General features: G+C 47.8%; 1 protein-coding gene across 6 annotated transcripts in view; it reads right to left on the minus strand.

Annotated features, from left to right (window-relative positions):
* Positions 1–1,315: 1,315 nt before the first annotated feature.
* Positions 1,316–13,900, minus strand: part of GPR156 (G protein-coupled receptor 156) — a 129,591-nt gene continuing 117,006 nt past the window's right edge. For all 6 annotated transcript variants that reach the window (XM_055383749.2, XM_019024080.4, XM_055383748.2 and 3 more), the window contains 2 exons: positions 11,326–11,484; positions 1,316–6,395 (listed from right to left, as the gene is read on the minus strand). In XM_055383749.2, coding sequence (XP_055239724.1) covers positions 5,046–6,395; positions 11,326–11,484 — 1,509 coding nt within the window. In that variant the 3' untranslated portion in view covers positions 1,316–5,045. The remainder of the gene's footprint in view (positions 6,396–11,325; positions 11,485–13,900) is intronic.

Genomic DNA, 13,900 nt, shown 5'->3' on the forward strand with positions numbered 1-13,900 from the left:
TCTTGCGCAGAATCATCTTTTTGTGCCACTTACAAAGCACAATCCTTGAGAAAAGTTTTTCAGTTTGCAGGACTGACCGTGGTCTTTTTAAACAGGGAGACTGCTTGCTGTCAGTATCACCTGTATTTTGCATTGAGCTTTCTGAAACTGAGGAGGACCAGGTAGCTTTAGGGAGCTCCCTTCCAGCCTCCAGGACGCTGATGCAATGACTCAGCAATGGAGAGTTTTGCAATATGCTTACAGAACCAGACCAGCTTGCTTTTCCTAAGGAAACCTTGGTGTCCTAAGAAAACCTCAGGCTGGGTCCCTGCCCTGCCGGGTTGAAATTCCTTCTGTCTTCTGGTAGCATGCCTGTAGCACATGCTCTGTAACCAGCTTTAGGGAGTCCACAAAACGCTTTGGAATGAAGCCAAATTTCAGTGCAAACTCAGTCTCTGCCTCTAACCAGTTGTGTGATTTTTGGCAAGTGACCTAACCTCTCCCAGTTAAAGTTTCCTCATCTGTGAAACAGAGTCAATAACTACTTTGCTAGGTGGTTATAAATATTAAATAAGATGAGTATTAAGTGGTGCATAGCAGATATCTTACATATATTTTCTTCTATTACAAAGTGCATAATATTTCTTTTTCTTTCTGTTTTTGTTTTTTTGAGACAGAGTCTTGCTCTGTCGCCTAGGCTGGAGTGCAGTGGTGCGATCTCAGCTCTCTGCGAACTCCACCTCCTGGGTTCAAGTGATTCTTCTGCCTCAGCCTCCTGAATAGCTGGGATTACAGGCACAAGCCACCACGCCTGGCTAATTTTTGTATTTTTAGTAGAGACGGGGTTTCACCATATTGGCCAGGCTGGTCTCAAACTCCTGACCTGAGGTGATGCACCCTCTTCGGACTCTCACATTGCTGGGATAACAGGCATGAGCCACTGCACCCAGCCAAAGTGCATAATATTTCTACTAACGAAATTAGTGTCTCTTGGCTCCATCTTAAAAAAAAAAATCGAATTTCCTGGCTTTCCAACTACACCTTTCCTTCTGGCCTCACCCTGATATTTGAGTTCTGCAGATGGATATGCTCCCTATAGTAAATGCACCTGGCTCAGATGGGTTCACGCAGAAAATTCTATTTCCCCAAAAGTGGGCTGAGCCAAAAGGCTATCCTTGCTTTTCCACATCTCTTCCCTCAGGAACAAATTGAAGACCAAGATGAGGAATTTTGGTGTAACACAAGAAAACATAAAGAGGATTTCTGCATATAAATCTGTGTTTTCCTTTCTAAGATTTTTTATCTACTTATTTTTATTCAACAAACATATGAAACTTGCTGCGTGCCAGGCACAGTTCAAACCATTTTACAAATATTAATTCATTTAGCCCTCATAACCTCATGAGGTAGGTGTTGTTACCCCAGGTGGCAGTTGGGAGCCTTTGAGCCATAAAGAGGTTCTGAACTTGCTGAAAGCAACATGGTCATGCAGGTGACTTAAAGCCCAGGCATTGCAGTGGGGATAGAAAATTATTGTACAAAAATTAATGAAGAGAGCCCATCTAAAATGCCTTCTTTCCACAAAGGGTTCAAGATATTATCACGGGGGATTTAAATTTAGGTGAAGCAGCAACACTGCCATCCATCACATAAGTTGAAGAGATACCTAAGCCTGGCTTCCCACTTGAACTTTTGTGAGCTGTGCTTCCCTGGGGTGCCCCTTAAGACAGTTCTGGTGAGGTCATTCTTCCTCCCTTGATTGATTTTTCTTTTGACAAGCATTTGCTGGGCATTGACCATGTGCCAGGCACAGTGCTAGGTACTGGATTCCAAGATAATTATAACAAGTTCTAAGCTCAAAGACCTCACAGTCTTAACGGGAAAAGTGGAGAAATGTAGAAATGTAGAAATTCCAAGATTTTCAACAGCAGAGGACATATGCTGGGGTTAGAATCAGGCCTGGCTCCATGCTATGCCTTAGGACCAACAGAGACATGTATAGCTCAGATGACAGCAGCAGAGGCAATGTTTACTTCTCCAGGATTCCTTTGCACAATTTACTGCCCTTTCTTCAAGAGCAGAACAACCAAGAGCATGCCAAAAGTCATGGCACATTCAGCCCTTTAAGGATTTCATCACTGGATTAGCTGATCTTAGGTAAAAGATTTAGGAAAGCAGGTGGGGAAGGGTAGGGGTGATGCACAGAGTAAATGATACATTTGGTGGCAACATTTTGTTGAGCACAGTTATGGTGTTTGCACATTGCTTTTGAAGAAAATGATAAATTTCAATCAGGTCTGGCAAGCGTTACAAAGTCATTCTAGGTCAAATGGATAACAGAAGCCTCTATATAGTTGAGTCCAAAATACAGACCCTAAGACAGCCTTCCTTCTTTCTTTTTTTCTCTCTCTCTTTCTTCTTTCTTTCTTTCTTCTCGAAACGGAGTCTTGCTCTGTCACCCAGGCTTGAGTACAGTGGCACCATCTAGGCTTAGTACAACCTCTGTCTCCCGGTTCAAGCAATTTTCCTGCCTCAGGCTCCTGAGTAGCTGGGATTACAGGCATGTGCCACCACGCCCGGCTAATTTTTGTATTTTTAGTAGAGACGGGGTTTCACCATGTTGGCCAGGCTGGTCTTGAAATCCTGACCTCGTCATCCGGCCGCCTCGGCCTCCCAAAGTGCTGGGATTACAGACGTGAGCCACTGCGTCCAGCCCATCCTTCCTTATTTAATTAGGGAATCAATCAACTTTCTTTGGGGATGGCTGGAAAAGGTTGAAGAAAGAATGTATGCTCCACCTGAGCCTTGAAGGATGAATAATTCACAAGGGCACAAAGTGGGAAAAAAAATTCTAAACAGAAGGATGGAGATGTAGAAGGGCGGGGATGCTGGGACTAAGGTTCTAGAAGCAGACAGAGTGAGAAGGCTAGAAGGATTGCCAGATTTAGAGTCCACATGAATGAATGGTGGGCTGCTAGTGGTGGCATGCTGGGAGGAAGGGAGCTGCAGGAGGGGGAGCCCAGCCACAGGACCCCCAGGGGCAGGAAGAGTCCAGGGTCTTCAGGGTTTCCTATGTCCATTGAGGGAGTGTTTCTGGGATAAGAGACTTCTTAGGGAGAACACAGAAGAATCTATTCAAATGGAACTTTGGTAGAAGGTACCCTGGGACCCAGGGTAGCCCGGCAGCAGCTCTGATGGCTTCTCTGGTTCCCCTTCTTTGGGTGGGTCAGCCTTCTCCGGGCCCCTCCTGGCCAGCCCCAGATTACAATTTCTGAAAAGACTCCTCTTGGGAGTCATTTCTTTTATTATGGTACCACTTGGACAGCACACACACAGCACAAGAAGAAACTGCAAACCCATGCACAGAATAAATTAGGAAATTCCTATTTAAAAGTAGATGATAGAAGAAGCTGTGCTTCCAAGAGGGCCTCATGGTTCAGTGCCTGGAGAGTCCAGGGGTGTCAGCAGCCCCCAAGATTCCATGATAAATTGATGATACATTTAGAGCCAGATGCCCCCCTCTGAGCATATTTAATAAGGCCTGAACTCCTTCATGCAAACATGTGCACACCCACAGATGTATACACAGGACTCGGGGCAGGGGACAGCCTGGACATGACAGCCAGCTCAGCAATAAGCACAGTGGACCCAGGTGTGCTCTCCCTGTGGCTCTGGTGGTGGCTGAGTTCCTCGCACTCATCCTTCACCAGCTCCCCAGCTCCCTTGGGAGGTGCCAGTGTGGCCTTTGGCAGTGAGGAAGTGGAGGCCCGTTTCCCGAGGTGAGGAACCAGGTCTATTATTCTGGACTATAGGGGAGCACATCCCAGCTTTCTTACATGAGCCTTGCTTTGTTGTCTCGTCTGCCAAGCGTCACCTGCCATTCCCAGAAGAACACATGAAGCCATGTTTCCCCGGGAAAACCCACCTACTTGAGTCCCAGGAGCTGTGCGTACATCTCTGTCCAGCAGTGTGATGTTGGGGGAAACTACCTCATTTCTCTAAGCCTCATAATCCCTGTCCGTAAAAATGAAAGTGTCTACTTCACAGGGTTATCAAAAGGAATCACAAAAATATGATATTGCCAAGTACTATGCTGGACTCAAGTGAAATATTCAAATCCTGTTTTCTTTCCTGTCTTCGTGTCCCTCATGTCTTCCTTTTTATTTCTCCATTTGGCTTCCAGGTTTATGTGTCTGTTGGTAGTCATGTAACCCCAATGGAACCAAAAGCACTCTTGACCAACAGGTTCTCCCATACCCCAACAGAAATTGCTGGTGTGTGCCTCCCCGCAGTACAAAACTGCATCACTGGGTGAATCAAGAGGATGAGCCACAGGACAAGGGGACAGTGGGGATAGTCAGGACCTCAGGTACATCTGATCCCAGGGGAGAGATCTGGGAAGCCTGTGGGCACATGGAGATCTGTCTCAGAGAGGAGGGTAAAGTGCCATAATGGTGGAAAGATACAAACAAGAAATAGTGGTGTAGGGGTGGCTCTGAGCTGGGTCTGGCCAGAAGCTGGAATCTAGGGAGGTGCTGTTCACAACATTCAGAAGAAATAAAACCACTGCCTTCCAGGAGTGGGAGGCCCAAGGATGTAGGAGACTTATCTTCCTGGTAGGTCTGTCCACCAAAAGGCCAGTTTGATGGGTCACAATCCACACCTCAAGTTCTACAGAAATTTCCCATGCATCTCTCCATCTGTCTGTCCATTCAGCCATCCATCTGAATATATTAAGAGTTTTACAGAATGTAGGCTGACCTGGACAGAAAATCCTATGTGTTCATTCAACCTTTTATCCAAGGAGTCAGTGTCTTTCATAGTCACTCAACTGGAGTCTTTTATAGTAAGGCTGCGAGGTAGTAACAGGACAGGCAATGCCCCTCTTTTTATAGATCAAGAAGTGCTCAAAGTAACACAGTGAGCCTAGCTGAAACATGGTATGGGCTGGTCAAATGCAGGGCACTAATCCATTCCCCAAAGACCAGAAATTGGCTCTTCTCCTGTGGGCCTTGGTACAGCTTCTCTTGGACTGACCTCTGTGTCTAGACCAGCTCTGTTGCTTTTCACACCAGCGTGGGTTTCAAGTCATCTTTGAAGTTCACAATAGGCTTGGAGCAGGCCCACAGCTTTTCCCAGGAAGCCAGCCCCCCAGTAGGCTCAGGGTCAGTGTCTGATGTGCCACTGTCACTAGAGTCAGAAGAGCTCTGGAAGCAGATTTCACAGTAGGGCCGGTGGCAGCGGCAGAAGAACTCATCTGAGCTGCTGGACTCAGTATCAAAATAGCTGTGTTCAGAAGACAGGGAGGGACAGCCTGAGGGCACTGGGGGCCACAGCTGCCACTGTTCAGGCAAGTCAGGTGAGGCTTTGGAGAGGCATGGGGCAGCAGGACTTGGGGCCCGGCCAGAACCAGAAGGCTGGGGAAGAAAGGCTGCTTTGCTCCCTCTAGCCCCCTCGGGCTCTGTCTGGCTTTGTTTGCTGCCCTCCAGGGTACCTGGTCTGTCTTGAGGATCTGAAGGTAGTGAAGGCTTCCTGGAAGAAGGGCTTCGTACTCTGGAATCAGTAGTTTGTGGGGCCAGGCTGGGGCTGTCCCCATTCTGCACATGTAGCCTGCTGTGTGCCCCAGGAACAGTCCTGTTTGCCCGATGCCCCACAGATGAGGATGCAGAGCCAGGAAAGTGTGAGCGGGCCCGCTGAGCTGCCCTCCTTCTCACCATGTAAGGGCTAAAGCCCAGCTCCTTGGAGAGGGGCATCTTTTGGGGGCTGAAGGCAGCACTGTTCTTCCAGGTTTGCTGATGACAAGAGGGGGCGGTGGAGAGGGAAGCCTCAGGGCCCAGGCCCAGATCTTGTAAGACCTCCTGAAGTTTCTCCCTGATTACTGAACTAACCTGTGACCGCCGCTCTGGGGGCTCCTCTGAGTTCTCCAGATGCCTCTGTCTCTGGGGATCTGAGCCTCCTCTATCTGGTAGAAGACTCTGGCTGGGATCCATGGGGACTTGGTCTCCTCTTTCTGCACCCAGGCTTTGCTCAGTCCATGGCTTCTGGCTACAACCTGAGTCTAAATGATCAGAAAAGTCTTTTGAGTCAGATATCTTCTCCTCCTTCCCTGGGGAGAAGCTGGAGTCCTTCCCAGGCCCCTCAAGGCTTTGTGCATATGAGGAGGGCCCTGAAGTGCACTGGGAATCCCGGGCAGCCATGCCAGGATCATTCTGAAAGTCAGAGAGGTGACCCGAAGGCCCCTGAGCAGCGGCCAGGGTGTGGACCGAGGCTACCGCCTGGACGTCCTTGCTCAGGGAAGAGGCAGGTGGGGCAGCCCCCTCTGGGAGGTCATAGGTGCACTCAGCTGACATCAGCCTCACAATCTTCTCTTTGGCGTTGTTTACTTGTTCCTGCAGGCTTTCAATCACAGCATTTTTCTGTAAAATAAAAGCAAAACCATCAACAAAAGACGCCGCCAAGGGTTCCATAGTGCCCACCATGGTGGAGAAGGTGTGGCTTTCAAAGAACCTTGGCTGAAATCTCAGTTCTTCCAATGTATTGGCTGGTGACCTCAGGTTCTAAGGAGGTGCCTCCCTCCAGTGAAATGAGTTGATGCATGTAAAGTGCTAGCACAATAACTGACATAAACGGTGCTCAATAAAGGCCAACCATGATTTATTGTCATTATCTTGGTCTTCTCCTTACATCCCCACACTGTGCGGCATTGCTTATGAAGAGCAAGGAGGCCCAGTCTGAGTGCCTGCTGGCCACTGCAGCACCCTCTCACCTTTCCCAGAACTGAGAGGGTCAGGCCACTCCGCAGGTATGAGCTGAATAATGTTTGGAATGGTCCCACTTGGAGTTTATCACACTTTTGCAAAAATTTAGATAAATGTGAAGCATATCTCCAGGGGATGAAGAAGTAGGAGAACAAGTATTTTGCCTCTTACTAAACAGCCTAGAAAATGGGAAGAACAAGGAGAAGGGTGGAGATTCCTGTGACAATCAAATAAGATTGGAGCTGAGAGGGGCCAAAGAGAATCTCAGGTTGGTGTTATCACCTCCCTAGGCTGGACTTCTGGGAGTGAGTGGCCAAAGCTACCATGTGGCAATATCAGCTGTTGATTTCACCTAAAGTAGGGGTCCCCAACTCCTGGGCCATGGACCGGTACTAGTCCATGGACTGTTAGGAACCAGGCAGCACAGCAGGAGGTGAGCGGTGGGTGAGGAAGCATTACCACCTGAGCTTCCATCAGATCAGCTGAGACATTAGATTCTCACAGAAGCGCAAACCCTATTGTGAACTGCACATGTGAGGGGTCTAGGCTGCACACTCCTTATGAGAAGCTAATGTCGGATGATCTGAGGTGGAACAGTTTCATCCTGAAACCATCCCCCCACCACTATCTGTGGAAAAACTGTCTTCCACGGAACTGGTCCCTGGTGCCAAAAATGTTGGGAACCACTCACCCAAAGGAGTGCAAGCATCAGAACTATTGAAGAAGCACAAAGAAATGAAAGGACTGTTGGGCTTAAGCCCCTGCTAGCTTGATTCAGCAGCCCTAGAATGGAGCCCAGGAGACGAAGGAGCCTGGGGCAGTTCTGCTACTGACCTGCCTACTCGCTGGATGTTAGCTGGTAAACAAGTTGTGCTGGAGAGGGCTGGCAGGTGAGAGCTGCAGAGGTGTGCCTGTCCTAACTGCGAGATTGTGGGGCATGAAGTAGGAGTAGGAGTGTTGGCAGTGGGTTGCAGGGAGCGACTACAGCCCAGACATCTTTCTGTGGTGCAGCAGCTGATTCTCTAGTTCAGACTGTGTGTCCATCTCTGGAAACTTCTGATCCTCAAAGGCAGAGCAGGGAGGAGACATTCACAGGGAACGTCTGGACTTGGGGCAGATGACATGGGGTCGAGGGTTCTGGGAAGGCAATAATGTAAGCAAATGTTCTAGAAAGTGCTTGTCTGAACACCAAAATGCTACCTCTTTGTTACTATCATCTTTAGGAGCTGGGCATGAGCATTTGGACCTCCATTTATTATGCCCTAGAAACAAAAGGATGTTCCCCGTGTTAGGATAACCAATACAAATTGCCTAGTTATACCAGTCCGTAACAGCTAACTAGGACTACTAGTTATAGAGTGAACCTGTGGTTTCATCTCAGGTTTACATGGGAGAGTTGCCTAGAAATGATCCTTTAAGGGAGCAGTAGCTTAAGCAAAATAGTCCAATATTCTGACTAGCAACTCTCCAAGCAGATGCACTGCTCCCCTTGTAGAATTGGGAAGGTGATTTTTCTGATAGTTGGTATTGCTAGTTTCACCCTGGTTGAGTATATTTCTTTTACCATCAGAAGAGAGTCCAGGGCCAGTGAAGGACTGGTGAGTAAGGTAGAAGAGACTTTCAGCTGAGCACATGCGTGCCTGTCCTCCCTCCCTTCCCTCTGCCCGCAGAGTGGTGAGGTCTGGGTGTTGCTGGGTGAGTGCAGATGACTCAAGGACTTGTCAGGGGCAGAATGGATGAGCAACAGGGAAACACTCAGGTGTTTGTGATCCTGGGCTGTGCCAGGCATCTCTCTGAGGATCTCATGGGGGGACCTCAACTCTCTTCCTCCTCCACCAGCCTCTCCTCCCGAAGCCCATCGTGCACATTCTCATGTGGGCTTCTGGAGGCCTCTATAGCCTCACAGAGTTAGGAAGGACCCATCGGCAGATGGCAACTACTCCCGTGGGTGAAATCTGAGTGCTGTCTTTTTGTGCCTTATCCATAAACTCCTTTGAGTATAGAAAGATACTATAAACATGGAGTTGGGAAGAAGCTGGCTGGTGACAGATTTAGAAACATCAACCTAAACAGAAAATTTCCTTCTTCCAGAAAAAGAAGTGGGACTCTGTTTTTACCATGGCTGCATACTAATTAGAGGTGTGGTGTGAGGCACTGCCATTATGAGACTGAAATCTGACCTACCACGGCAGCTGCACTTCAATAAGCTTATTAATTATTATTTTTGGCACATTGAGGGAAGCAAAACATCCACCTGCATGTTTCACAGGGGGCAGGCCATAAGGAGACATGGAATCAGCCTCTTGTTTCTATGGTTCAGGTAAGAAAAGTAATAGGTTTGTTTACTTGGCTGCAGAGTGTATGAGGAAAGCACTTCAGCCTTGTGGAAGGTTCTGTCTGCTGGCCTTCTCTTAGACAGGGAAGTCAGTGATAGATGTGATAGATGCTGTCCGAAACAGCTTCTGGGGGGACCCCTGGCTATAGAGGCAAGAGGGGAAAGTGTGAGAAGATGGGGCTGCCCAGATCACGGGAAAGTAAGAGGAAGGCCTGAGTGGGGGAGTGGGGCCTGCACAGGAAGGCACTGCACACCGTGGGCCAGAGTCAAGGTCTGTGTATATGTTGAGCCAGGAGAGATACTCATGTTTCTCTAACGGGCAATGCTGGAGCTGGGGATGCAGATGCTGGAACCTCTTGACACCTGCCACCGGGCCCTAGGACTGGCTGCTTGTTCTCTGGCCTGTTCTGGGAAAGAGATTCCAGGTGTAGCGTGCGCTGGGGAGGCCAGCTTACCACTTGTGCACCTGTGCCCATTGAAGGGCTTCCTCTGCAGACTCAAAGCATCTTTTTGGATATAGCAGATTGAGTCCCTGCGTGGGAAACAGGGTAGCATGGCAGAAGTACAAACAGCACGTTGCAAATTACCATAAGGCTAAAGAGTCAGTCCACTTGGCTGTTCCAGCATCAGCTGACTGTGAATGAAAACTATCCTGGCTGTTCTAGCCAAGTTTCTGGCCTTCTGTGTAGCCAGGAAAAAAAAAATGCTTATTTGAAGACTTCACAGAGTATCAAAGGCAATATTACTCCCTTGCCAGGTGGAAAGAAATCTGGCTTTGAAATACTTAATAGTAAAGAAATGGAGAGGTGTTACTCTGATGGACAAAAATGGTCCAGAACCATAGAGGGGCATGAACGGTGGGTGCCCGGGTGTGCTGAGTCCCTTCATCTGTTGTGTTTTTTAGGTCCCCACCACACTATCCTCTCATCAGGGACTATTAATACCTAGGCAGCAGTCCTAAAAAAAGAGCCCAGTTTCCCAAATAACACCTCCTGAGATAGGTTCTAAACTGAAAAAAATATGGAATGTAATTCAGTTAGTGTCAAAATACTGACTAATTCCCCTGGGCCCTGTGCCTTCTTCCTGAGTCAACGAAGCCTTCAAACCTTTCCACGTGCTTTCTTCATGCCTGCACCACACTGCCCAAGTCTGGGAGAGGGGCCAACTCTGGCTCAAATACAGAAGAAAGAAGCCCAGGGGAGCTGCCTCATTCTCCCTTGGTGCTACAATCACATTCAGAAGCCCTTGTTTAGTCCCCTTCTCCATCTGTAGACATGCCTGGACTTTCTGGGATGATGGGCTGATTGAGATCTGTAGCCAGTACCTGGGAAAGACAGTAAGGACCCCAGGAGATCTTGGACATGAAGACACTACTCTATGTAAAAAGAGAAAATGAGGCCAGGCGCAGCGGCTCACACCTGTGATCCCAGCACCCTGGGAGGCCAGGGCAGGTGGATCACTTGAGGTCAGGAGTTTGAGACTAACCTGGGTAACATGGTGAAACCCCATCTCTACTAAAAATACAAAAGTTAGCTGAGCATGGTGGTGGATGCCTGTAGTCCCAGCTACTTGGGAGGCTGAGGCAGGAGAATTGCTTGAACCTAGGAGGTGGAGGTTTCAGTGAGCCACGATGGTACCAGTGCACTCCAGCCTGGGAAACAGAGTGAGGCCTCATCTCAAACAAAAAAAAAAAAAAAAAAAAAAAAGAGAGAGAAAATGTATCACAGGGAAGCTAGTGTCCACCACATTTCAGGGCCTTTACAATGCTGTTCCCGCAGCTTGGAATACTTTTCCCTGTACTCTTTGCCTGGCTAATTTGTAGTTAACCTTCAGCCCTCAGCTCAATGAGTCTTTTCTGACTGGTCTAAGTTATGTTTTCTTGCCCTTACCACACATTATTCTGTCTTACCACTCTGATTTTTCTTTCATAATTCTTATGACAATGTATAATTACATGTTTGCTTGATGAATGAATCTCTATTTCTTCCACTAGACTGTGAGCTCTGTGAGGGTAGGAACCATGCTTTTGTTCATTGGCACAATGCCTGGCACATAGGAGTGACTCGTTATACATCTGTCCACTGAATGAATGAAGTAGATGCGTGTCACGGTGGAAATGGTGAGGTTTTGCTTGCTGTTAAGAGAAGTGGGAGAATGAGAGGGAAAGAGAACATCAGCAATAAGAGCCTTGGGGGCCACCGATGCATGATTGGATCCTTTACAGGGAATCTTCCAGGCAGGGGCAGAGCTTACTTCTGTGAGGAGCCTCTCCATGGAGCTTTTCTCTCCCCTCGGGTGGCAGTTCTCCTCCTCACCATACTGGGTATGGAAGCTTTTGCTGGGAGTGCTGAAATATTTGGCCATGCGTCTGATTGTTTGGTTTTCCTCTTCAAATGCCTTCCATTGCTTCAGCTGTTAGATAAAAGAACACATGTTATTTATTTAATTACACATCCAGAAACACATTCTCTCACTCTTTCTCATAAACACCAAGGAATGACACTATCATAGATACACACATGCGCGAGCTATTCTCTCCTTAAAATGTACTTTGCTCTGGAGGGCTCAAAGATGGTAATGACAAAAGGTATAGAGAATGTTAAGGTTATATAATTTTTAAAATGCCAAAGGGCTGGGTGCAATGGCTCACTCCTGTACTCCCAGCTACTCAGGAGGCTGAAGTGGGAGGATCACTTGAGCTCAAGAGTTTCAGGCTACTGTGAGCTATTGTTGTGATACTGTACTCTAGCCTGGGTGGCAGAGTGAGACCCAATCTTAAAAAAAAAAACAAACAAACCCAAAACACCCTAAAAACAAACACAAATTTCCAAAGGAAGAATAGGACAGGTAGATAAAATAGAACAGCCTTAGCCCATCTGCCTACCCATTGCCAAACTGGTCAAAGAAAACCAGAGCTGAAGTATCTTCTACTGCCACATTCTAAAGCCAGAGTTAGGAGCTATCCTGGGGTTAAGCAACCTGAACACTATAAGTTTCAAATGACACTTTCTCGTTGCATGCAGCTATTTAATTATTTTTCATTTGTTCAGTAACAATGTGCTTGCTGCTATTGAAAATTCAGTTCCTTTGGGTGAACTTCTAACCCAAGTCAATAATCAAGGCTCAGAGAGCCTTTGAGGGCAGCCCCCTAGCCACATCAGGATGCTCTAGCTCATCACCCAGTTTCTTTGACAAACTAGGAAAGGCTCAGGAGTGTTGTGTCTAAGCTTACACAGCCACTTAGCAGCAGAACAACAGCTGTAAGCAGGACACTGTGCCATGTCTGTGTCCTCACTCAGTTGATGAAGAGAGAGACTGTTAACGGTGGCAGTCCAGGGAAAGCTCTTCAGGAGAAACTGGTCTTGAGGAACACTCTGCAGAAGCATGGGCTGGTTTAGTTTAACAGGAATGAAGCTGAACATAGAAACAGGAGCCTCTGCCTGAGTCTGTGGGGTACTGCTGACCCACCGAATGACAGTAATGTGAGTGACGCAGGAAGCCACAGTGGGGAAGGCCTCTGTTTTCCTCTCAGGAATCCCCATAACTAAGTGTCCTAGTGATGGACACTGGGGACCCTGGGACCTTGATTCTAGAAATGATGCTGCAGTGTCTATGGGTAGCCTCAAAGGGAACCTGGGATTTCTTTACTCATCCATCAAACATCTGTTAAGCTCCGACCATGGAGTGTAAACCAAACTTTGGAAATCTTAGATAGGATTCTGAATCCTGCCATCAATTTCAATGCCATTGAAATTGATATTATCACCCAAGTCCTCTTGGGTCCTCTGCTGACTCATCATGAGTCCATCATGGCACCAGGAGTCTGTGTGACCTGTGTTGGGTCAGGCCTGGTACCTCCCCTCTCAGATGCCCTTCTTGAAGGCCCCCTCCCCACGAAAGGATGCTCTCAGCTCACCATCCTACTTGGGAGCTACTGGAGCCAACACCACAAGGTCATCTGTGGCCTTGGGTGGATGAATCAGACCTCCTAGGGTTATTCTCCTCACACTGACCCTGGCCGTGCTGCAGTACAGCTTTTCCTTCATCTCCCCCAGCACTCCTAGACTGAGGCCTCTCTGCAGGGCTCGCAGAGGAGCAGCTCAGCACTGGTGTAAGGGCCCTCCCAGGGCTTTTGGTCTTCCTGTCTCTAAATTGGCCAAGTGGAGCCAAGATACCCCTTGATTACTCTAGCCCTTCATTCCTCATTTGTGAAGATACTCCTTAAGGCTCAACCCTTCAGGGTTTCTGGAATCCAGCTATGAATTTCACAATTCAGGGCCTCTCCTCTGCCTTCCTCCAGAAGGACAGGCAGATTCTGGTTTTCTGAGCCTCTGGGCTATGGGGGTGTGGCAGACTGAACAGTGGCTTCTCAAAGATGTTCTCTCTCATCCTAATTCCTGGAGCCTGTGAATATGCGACCTTATGTGGCAAAAGGGACTTTGCAAATGTAATTAAGGATTTCAAGAGGGGTGATTATTCTGGATTATCCAAGTGGGCCCAATGTAATCACAAGAATCCTTATAGGAGGGAGGGAGGAGAGCCAGAGTTGGAGAAGGAGATGTGACAATGGAAACAGGGGCGAGAGAGAGAAAGATTTGAATCTCTTCTGGCAGATTTGAACCTGGCTGGCTCAGAAGGTGGAGGAGGGGACAATAAGCACAAGAATGCAGACGGCCTCTAGAAGCTGAAAAAGACAAGGAAACAGATTCTCCCCTTGCATCTCTGGAAGGAATACAGACTTCCTGACACCTTAAGTTTAGCCAAATAAGACCTATTTCAGATTTCTGACCTCCAAAATTTTAAGATAATAAATTTGTATTATTTTAAG

The sequence above is a fragment of the Gorilla gorilla genome, chromosome 2, assembly GCF_029281585.2.
Source record: "Gorilla gorilla gorilla isolate KB3781 chromosome 2, NHGRI_mGorGor1-v2.1_pri, whole genome shotgun sequence".
NCBI classification, from domain to species: domain Eukaryota; kingdom Metazoa; phylum Chordata; class Mammalia; order Primates; family Hominidae; genus Gorilla; species Gorilla gorilla.